This window comes from Sinocyclocheilus rhinocerous, unplaced genomic scaffold (assembly GCF_001515625.1).
Source record: "Sinocyclocheilus rhinocerous isolate Xijiao unplaced genomic scaffold, SAMN03320098_v1.1 scaffold1899, whole genome shotgun sequence".
Classification (NCBI taxonomy): Eukaryota; Metazoa; Chordata; class Actinopteri; order Cypriniformes; family Cyprinidae; genus Sinocyclocheilus; species Sinocyclocheilus rhinocerous.
Genome location: NW_015660895.1, coordinates 427,864 through 437,819, shown reverse-complemented (window position 1 = coordinate 437,819; position 9,956 = coordinate 427,864). Strand labels below are relative to the sequence as shown.

Here is a 9,956-nt window from a genome sequence, read left to right as displayed (position 1 = left end):
AAGTCAGTTATTTCTATCTTTTGCTGTAGCGTGTCTGTAGGAAATATCAGTTTAGAAGAAACAGAACAAACTGAGACAGACTAAATCCAGAAGAACTGTGGCAACGTCTCCAAGACGCTTCAAGAGACCTACCTGCAAAGCTACTGAAAAACTATGTGCAAGTGCACCGAGGGCAAAAGCTGCTCTAAACGCAAGTGATGGTCACACCAAATGTTGATTTAGTTTAGTTAATAGAAGTTAATTGATAAAGAAAATCTATTTATGGCATTATTTTTGACCACATCCTCATTTTACAGCATTTATACACAAGTGCCTAAAACTTTTAACAGTACTGTAGCTTTGCAGGTAGGTTTCTTGAAGCATCTTGGAGACGTTGCCACAGTTCTTCTGGATTTAGTCTGTCTCAGTTTGTTCTGTTTCTTCATGTCATTCCAAACAGACTGGATGATGATCAGATCAGATCTCTGTGTGGAGCACTGGCTGTTGTCAGACAAAAATCTCACTGGATTATTACAATTAAATGTAAACTGATATTTCCTACTGACACACTACAACAAAAATAGAATTAACTGGCTGTGAAAATACTAGTGTTCTAATAATTTTGGCCACCACTGTATAAATATAAAAATTACATTGCTAAAAGTGTCACTGATAGTCACAGTAATATATCATTCAGTAAATTACTATAAATGTTTCCGATTTGATAGACTGAAAGATGAGTGCAAATTATTTTCCGCATGAGAGATTCAGTTGGATTTTTATACTCAAACTAAGCTTGTAAAGATGCACTGTGAAACTCACAGAGAGGGCTTGCAAACAGCACCAGAGAAGACTTTCCAGAACTCTCTATCAACAGGCACCAGAGATTCTTGCACCATGATACGCAACAGCTCCAGACACAAGCTCCCGGTCTGGACTGAGCCGACTCCACGCAGAGCCAGAGCCCAAACTCTGCCCCACAGACGGCCCGCCTCAGCTGCGTGAGCAGAGCAGTTGGCTGAGCTCTTGGCATGGCAGAGCGCCACCTCCCTCAGACAGCGCAGGACGTACGGCCCCCTCTCGCCCCGCCGCTGCTGTTCACCCTGAAGCTGGCAGAGCAGCCCCAGCAGAGGCACAAGATCATCAGCACACAGGACAGACGGGTATCTGGATATCAGAGCAGCTGTGACCTGTAACCTGTCAAATGACATAAAGAGTTACAGCACTACATATTACTTCAATATTAGACACTTTGCACTAAAGGTGCATTTCATGTCATCCGGCAGACTTTTGTTGACAAATAAGCAAGAATATTTCAGTGCAGAAAACACAGAGAAAGAGTACCCATTGTTCATACTAGTGACACTGTAACAATACAAAGCTCTGCAAAGTTCCTTTAACGGAATATTAATTAATAACGACTTAAAATAAACAGTTTATGTCAAAAACAACTGGATGCAGTCAAAACCTGAGGCAGGGCAGGACAGGCAAACATCTGTATTTTAGGATTGTGGAGACTAGTGCCAGTAACAAATTGTAATACTGCCAATTAGGGATGTAACGATTCACTCAACTCACGATTCGATTCGAGATTTTGATTTCACGATTTTATTAAATTTTTTTACAAAATTAGAAATTAAATGTGTCCTTTTATTATTGCTTGGACAAAATGCTGCACATTTCTTTGTGAAATTAAAATATAACACTATAATAATGTACTAATATAGCACTTGCATATTATTGCTCTTTTGTTGGTTTTGATTGCTTCTATTGTCCTCATTTGTAAGTCACTTTGGATAAACGCATCTGCTAAATAAAAAATTTAAATATAATGGGCGAATTCCAAACGGCTTTTTTACGCCCTTGAATGGCACTTCGGGAAGGGGACGCCATTTGTAGGGACGTTCCAAACGAAAGTGAGCAACTGAATCCCTTCGCGAAGGGCCCTTCCAGAAGTCCGTTAGCGAAGGAAACATGCGATGGTCACTTCACGGAAGTGATTTCCGTTTGTGATCATGTGATCTTCAGTTAGGAAATCTTGCGACGCATTTTAAAGACAGTAAGTTCCCCTCAGACATGCATTCATATAAACTCCTACACCTAAATGAATCGCGAATTGTTTAGCATCTCAACCGATTTGAATCGTCACATATTTGAATCGATTTTCAACCGGCTCGCGGTTAATCGTTACATCCCTACTGCCAATATGACCTCCCTTTAATCAATGCTTAAAGGATTTATGGATTTTTACTTGAGAATTATTTGTGCTTTAATGTTTAAATAAAACCCTACCAGGGAATCATGTCGAAGTCGCTGTGGTGGGGCTGCAGTTTGGAACGTATCACCTCCCAATTTATCAGTGATGGCTCAATTCGTCTGCGTTTGCAGCTCTGCGGACTGTCCCGCTGAGTATCCCGACAGAAAGACGTAGTCACTTCCGAAACAGGAGTGCTTTGATTGAACAACTAGAGAAACAGAGCACATTCATGAATACTGTAAGCATAGTGAAATAGCAAAGGACTACATTAATGCAACAGACAATGGGCTTTCTCATTAAATAAAAGCATTGTTATGTACCATGGTACAGTGATGATGGTAATATTATGGACCCTTAACATATACAAATACCATGGTATTATTATTGTACTCCAAAGTACCGAATTCCTATTAATTACAAGCAAAACAGGTTAATGAGCAGCAACAGATTATTGAGCAAAACATCCAATAATCACCTGGTGGCAGACATCAGCTGTCAGTTCAATGAGATTTTCTTTCACAGCTATGTGACGAGAGCCGGTGGCATACTTCCCTCTGCTGCCGATCTGACTGATCTCACTGACAAGAGCATCATAGAGGGTGCAGAGCTGACCCTGCCATCTGACCCAGTCTTCTGCATAAGCACCTGTGCCAGCAAAAGGTTTTGGTAAGTATGTGTGTTTTGTTGAATATCATATTCGATACATTAGGCTTTTATGGCTCACGTTGTATACTGTAGGAGAAAATGGAGCTCACACTCAATGAAGAAAAATAAACACTTCAATACTCAGAAATATGCAGTTGACCCTTCGCCAGTAGTTTGATTAACAGGCAGTCTGACCAATCATAATGCATAATCTGCCATTTTGTCCGCCATACAAACCACTTCAGTGTGAGAGCAAAAAAATTTTGTTGTACAGCTGTACAATGACAATAAAAAGCTATTCTATTCTATTCTATTCTATCTTCTCCGCATTGATGTTCTCTTTTTCCGCAATATTTTTAATGAACAACGCAGCAGCGCCGCATCTAGTGGCTTCAACTGGATAGGCTAACAAAAACATTATAATGCAACGACACTTACATCCCCACTGATAATTCGAACACCTAAAATTCGAATGCAGTACATTAACATTGGTGGCCTTGAATTTGAAAAATGGTATGTATTTACGTCTTTCAGCGCTTGAAACAAGATACCTTCTGATGTTCATTCATGTTTATTTCATGCTATAGCTAACTGAAGAGTTTATTTGCAAAAACAGATAATTTTTTTTATTTTCAAAAATCATGTTTTTTTTATTATGTTATCATGTTTTTATTGTGTTTTATTGTGTTAGTTAGCTAGTATTTTTTCCCTAATCAAAATAACCCAACTGCAGTTTGATTGAGATTAATTGGAATGCACAATTAAAAAACTTGATTTTTGAAAATGGTTAAAAACAGAGTTATCGGTTTATGCAAATTAACTCTTCAACTACTGTAGAAAGGAGGAAGAGACGATTGGTTCACATGCCGCATGAACCGAGGCACTACAGCGATCTGTCACAACACATTAAAGAGCCACAAAATGGTATTTATTGTTTGAATTTCTTAAAAAAATGACAACATTTGAAAGCTGAGAATTAAGTAACTTGTCGGATGTAGCAACAGTAACTAAGGGGGGCAGGTCTCTGCAAAGGGTCAATTTGGTGCATCTGATATTTATATGGCTAAAAAGTAAGTAAAAATTGCTTGTAATATAAATCAATGAGATCTTTACAACAGTATAGACTATTTACATCAAATGCACATAAATATCAGCTGTAACGCGATATCTCCCAATAATATGTTTTAGTAAAATGGTATTTATATGCGTTTCTATACGTTTTATGATCATATCTTAGTAGATTTTATTTTCATTAAAGACTAATTGATTCCGGTCCATTCAATTATTGAAAATAACGCACACCCGAGGAGTTGATATGGCATTACAACAACATGGACGGAAACATGGATGACAAATCTCTTGATTGTGTGATATTCCTTGTATGTGTATATGTGTGTATGTGTGCGTGTGTGTATGTGTATATGTGTGTATGTGTGCGTGTGTGTATGTGTGTGTGTATATATATGTTTGTGTGTATATGTGTGTATGTATATGGGTGTATGTATATGTGTATGTGTGTGTGTGTGTGTGTGTATATGTATGTGTGTGTGTGTGTGTATATATGTGTGTGTGTATGTATGTGTATGTATATGTGTGTATATGTATATGTGTATGTATATATTTATCAGTCTGGCGAGTAAACAAAAAAATGTACTAGCCAATGGCGATTCAATTGCCAAGGTGTTCGTAGAGGGCTGATATGGCAAACTGATAGAAGACAGTCTGAACATTACTCACACCAACTGTCCAAATTTGCTCTAATTTTTATGGTAAAACCTTTAGAACGGTAAGAACAAACAAAATTCTTTTATTCTCAATATCATTATTTGTACTACTGCTCTGAGAAGTACATTTTACTAAATAATAGCAATATCTTTCTTCAAAATATAGTTGTATATTTCTTTAAAATAGATTCCTCAAATTTCATTCATACCAGAAGTTTACATAGCCACTAATATTTTAATGAATAATGTCAATACTCAATACTCAATACTCAATAATGTCAATACTCCATGTTTTCAGTGATTCCATCTGTTTTTTCAACAAATCATAAGGCATCAAAAATCATTACGCCCTACAAGTTATATTCAAAAGCAAAAATATTAAAATGTTGTCATTTTTTAATGATTGTTGTATTTCTTACCTGTCTCAAGAGTCTTTGCCCCTCTGGGGTGATGAACACAAAGCTGGAGGTGGAAAAATTTCACTAGCTCCTCTTTCAGCACCAAGCTGGGTCTCATCTCAGTATAAACACGCAGCATAGACGACAGAACCTCCTCACCCAGACCACACACCCTCTTTCTGCTGGACAGAAGCACTGAGTGCAGAAAAACGTTCACAGCAGATACCAGGTTCTCCAGAATCATTAGCTGTCCATCCGGCCTGGGGAAGAACATCAAAACACAAGTAGGGCTGTCAATGTTAACTTGTGCGATTCTTAACCTTAACGCGTTAAAATAATTTAATGCAAATAAATTACTGAAGCATGTGAAATTGCATCATTAATGGAATTAACGTCACGCAGTTAGATAATCTTGGAAGTCAGGAGTTTACCACACTGAGCATCTACAATACCTGTATTGTATCTATAATAACACTGGTAGATGGACATTTCTATCGAACCCTTTACAGATTTTTTTTAATTGCTTTAAAACTCACAACAGATCATCAAAAGTGCACTTTTTCAAACATTTCAGCATATTTTCAATTGTGTGAGTACAACACATTACACACAATCACAAAATATCCTTTTCACTACACAAAATAAGTGTTTCATCTATATAAATGTATCATTCACAGTAACAGCCTTTCATAAAGCTATTACTATCAAACTTTTCATTAGCATGTCTTCTCATTCAGTTTAATACATTTGTCTATTATTTAATCTAACTCATCTTAATGGTTAATCAGTGGATCATTTGGTGCATCTACAGATATAGATTCAATAGATATTTAGTTTCTATAGAACGTGATTGCAATTTAGGAATAACCAAATGCACTGAATTATAGAATTAAGTAAGTGTATTTACTTGTCTCATTAGTGTTTAGTGCAGTTGTCGTTGCTAGGAAACGGTTGTTTTGTTTACTGTGTGGAGACGTGCTGATATCGCGTTTGGTGTCATTCTGTATCATCATTTGTAAGTCGCTTTGGATAAAAGCGTCTGCTAAATGACTAACTAACTAACTAAATAAATAAATAAATAATTTATATTTTAAAATACACAGCCATATCACCCTGCAGCCCAAGACTGGTTGCCCACTGAAGCTAAGCAGGGCTGAGCCTGGTCAGTACCTGGATGGGAGACCTCCTGGGAAAACAAGGTTGCTGTTGGAAGAGGTGTTAGTGAGGCCAGCAGGGGAGCTAACCCTGTGGTCTGTGTGGGTCCTAACGGCCCAGTATAGTGATGGGGACACTATACAAAAAAATTATTTTCGTAAGGGTAGGTTTAGGAGTAGGGTTAGTGTAGGGGGAGACAGTATAAAACCCATTACTCCTATGGAATGTAACCATAATGATAGGAAAACCTGTGTCTGTCTGTGTGTGTTTGTGTGTGTGTACCTACTTACTGTAATCATATTTTGGGGACAAATTGGTACCCAGAAGTGAGCAAAACTTGACAAAATCACTTAAAACTAGGGATGCACCGATACCACTTTTTCCAGTACTCGCCCGATACCGATACTTTTATTTTTGGTACTTGCCGATACCGATGCCGATATTTTTATTGCATTTGTAAATTTTTTAAATATTGGGTACAGAATCCAAAAGGGTATGTATAATGTTAGTTGGTTAACTTCATTTATCAAATAGATACAGTCAAACCAAAATCTATTGCCTACTTACTGTAACCATATTTTGAGGACTAATTGGTACCCAGAAGTAAGCAAAACTTGACAAAATCACCTAAAACCTTCCTTTGAGGACGTCCTCATTTGTAAAACCGTGTGTTTTGCTATTTGTGAACATACAGCAGGACACAAGGGAGAGGAACTGATGAGAGATTGATCAGAGATGTATTAGAAGAAGGGAGAAAGATGGCATCAAATACAGCATTTTACATTACATTATGTCATGTGATACTGTATATAGAAGCATTACCATGGTAAAGACTGCACATTACTATAACTCACCCTTCATCTGAAAAATTCAGCTAGAATATAGATTCAGTCATATGGCACAGTGAGGACATTTACTGCATTGACAGTAAACTGTTCTAGCACAAAACCGGAGAATAGAGACTCACGTTGTATTTTTACATGGGAATTATTCATTTCGCGCTGTGTGAAATACAGACTGAACGGAACGTCAGAACATTCCACCACTATATGATACAGCCAGATGATATGCAAACTATCAAAACTTCTCAGCTGTATAACGCAAACCAGTGTCTCGCTAGTAAAGTTTTGATGGATGAGGATTGCAACCAAAGTAAAGATGATGCGGTGACCCAGGAGTCATTTGAGTCCTTTATATTGATGCGCAAACAAACCATCTGTGCTCTTGATGCACTGATCGCACATTGTATCTATGCACATTCATGTTGTTTCCACAAATGCAAGATAATGTTTTGATTTGTCATGTGTATGTTGCTGTTTAGTAATTCTGAATGGATCTGTGTACTGTAGTTGGTATATTCAGTCAGGTCAAGACGGTTGGTTTAGGGTTTTTTGGTATCTCCATGTGGTCCTGTTTGGAGCTAGACTTGTCTAAAATGTAAACAAGCTCTTTGCTGTTGCACTGTACACATACTATACACTGTAAATGTATCAATTATATGGACACGGAGAGGATCTTGTTTACATCAAAACTGAAACCAAGCCGTTCACACAGAACATATATTTTGTGCATTTTCTAGAGGGACATCTATCGCCGTTGCACTCGCATCTCGCACAAAAGAGCAGTATGTTTAGAAAGCCATGTAAAATTAATGCAATTTCAACTTTGAAAAAAACATATATCGAGACTTTATGGCGGGGTTTTTTTCCCCATCCCACTGCATCTCATGTTTTTAAATGAAAAATGTACTCTGTGTGATTGGCTTTCCGCCCTTTGTATTAAACTATGCATACATACATGATGCTGTTTTGTTTATAATTGTTTAAGCAACTTAATTATAATTGGTTTATAAACATTATTTGAAACATTATGCACTTTTTTTCACAGATAGTCATGTTATCTTATGCTTTGAATAAATGCGCATTAGTAATATTTGGCTCGATGCGCCCTCTTGTGGCCTCAGAAGAGAAGCCAAAAGCTTTTCTTCACCCTAACTTAAATTATGCATTTTAAATTTGAATATAATTTGAATTTTGATAATATTTAAGTACAAATTCAAATTTAGTTTTTCAGCCATTTTGACAGCCCTAATGGACACATATCAAGTTGCATATTTGGTGTCCTTTTGTAGTCTCCAAGTGTCCTTTTTTGGAAAGACACCTAATATTACCCTGAAAAAAGCTTGCAGAAAATACAGTTTGTGAGAATCACCCTTCAATATGATGCTTTACTTTGCTGGATAAAGCAAATGATAACAAAATGAATGTGTTAAACAGGATAAATGGTGAATGTTTAATTTCATGATAAATGTGCAATTAATCGTGATTAATCACACAAACATTTTGTGTATTGACAGCCCTAAACATAAGTTAAACATACGATTCGTCATAAGATTTAAAAAAAAACATATGTGGCATGTATTAAATGATACCTTTTCAGAGACTTCAGGAAGAAGTTAAAGAGAGTGTGAGATAATCCCTCTGTTTGGACACAACAGCCCCAAACGACCGTGTAGATGATGCGACTCACTTGGACTCTATTGGTCCCTGACTTGGATCCCTTATTGAACAACCCACAGTACAAATCCAAAAGACCTGCGCAACAAACAAAAAAACAACAGAAAGAGAAAGAGAAAGAGAAAAAGATTAAAATAAACACTGACAGGGTAAAACAAAGTGATCTCGTGTCAACATAAACTGGGTTATTTTAGGAAAATAATTTGCTGATTGCATATTATCATGCTTATTACATGACCACTTACCAAATAGCCTAAATAAATACATGGACATTAAATAAATGAGTTGAAATTATATTGTCTTATTAACTTAGCAAGCACCCTAGCAATAAGACAAGCATTGGAACGGTCTTAACTGATTATATTAATAGTATTTTTTTGTCCCTTCTCATACTTAACTTGCAGTATGAGAAAAAGAAGTGATACAACAGGCATGAAAGTAGCACTGATATGTTGCTGTGGATGGACGAATCAATATAGAGTCTAATGGCCATTATACAAAAATATTTGACCGTTTTTGCACAAGATATTTTCAATCCAACACATTTTCTCCAGTTCTCATTATCATAATGAGAAAGCAAACACTATGAAAGTTTTAAAATAATTATACATCATGGTAGTATTTGTAAAACCAGCATTGGGAATAATAAGATTGAGTGCAATACAAGGATCACAAATCTGACATACAAGTCAGCATAAAGAAACTACATATATACAGAGGGAAAATATTAAAATTAGAAAAGTTCATCCAAAAAGAAAATTCTGTCATCATTTACTTATTCTAAATAGGGCTGTCCAAAAAAAATTCAGAACAGAATTTAAGGTCTGCGTCAGCCGTCAGGCAGCCTTATCAGTGGCGCACGAGATGCGATGACGATGTATGTGTCATTGATTGCATTTGAATGCTTTTGTTAGCCTATCCAGTTGAACCCACTAGATGTGGCGCTGCTATGTTGTTCATTCATATATTGTGGAAAACAAGAGCATCAGTGTGGAGAAGATGTTGTTCCCTTTCGATACTTCACTTCGTACTGCGTCGCTAGACGCTACGGGAAACTCCTTTTCTGCAGAGTTCCATCTGCACTGCCATTGTTTCAGAAATGAACCAATGATGGCGCAGCAGTGCTGCGCGAGCCTATGGCGAAGCAGCGCGCCCGAGCCCGCCAAAATGGGCGGGGCATCTGGCTATATAAGCAGGTGCTCGGCATAGGATCACCGATTCTTTCTCCTTCAGCGACGACATCTACTGCTCTTCGTTGATTCTACGAGATTTGAAGCCTTCG

At 37.2% G+C, this 9,956-nt stretch overlaps 1 protein-coding gene across 1 annotated transcript in view; it reads right to left on the bottom strand.

The window, feature by feature from the left end:
* The window catches only part of atm (ATM serine/threonine kinase), a 75,160-nt gene that overhangs the window by 53,498 nt on the left and 11,706 nt on the right, over nt 1-9,956 (bottom strand). The window contains exons 5-9 of the mRNA XM_016535626.1: nt 8,590-8,752; nt 5,025-5,263; nt 2,712-2,881; nt 2,272-2,444; nt 802-1,176 (exon numbers count right to left, since the gene is read on the bottom strand). Coding sequence (XP_016391112.1) covers nt 802-1,176; nt 2,272-2,444; nt 2,712-2,881; nt 5,025-5,263; nt 8,590-8,752 — 1,120 coding nt within the window. The remainder of the gene's footprint in view (nt 1-801; nt 1,177-2,271; nt 2,445-2,711; nt 2,882-5,024; nt 5,264-8,589; nt 8,753-9,956) is intronic.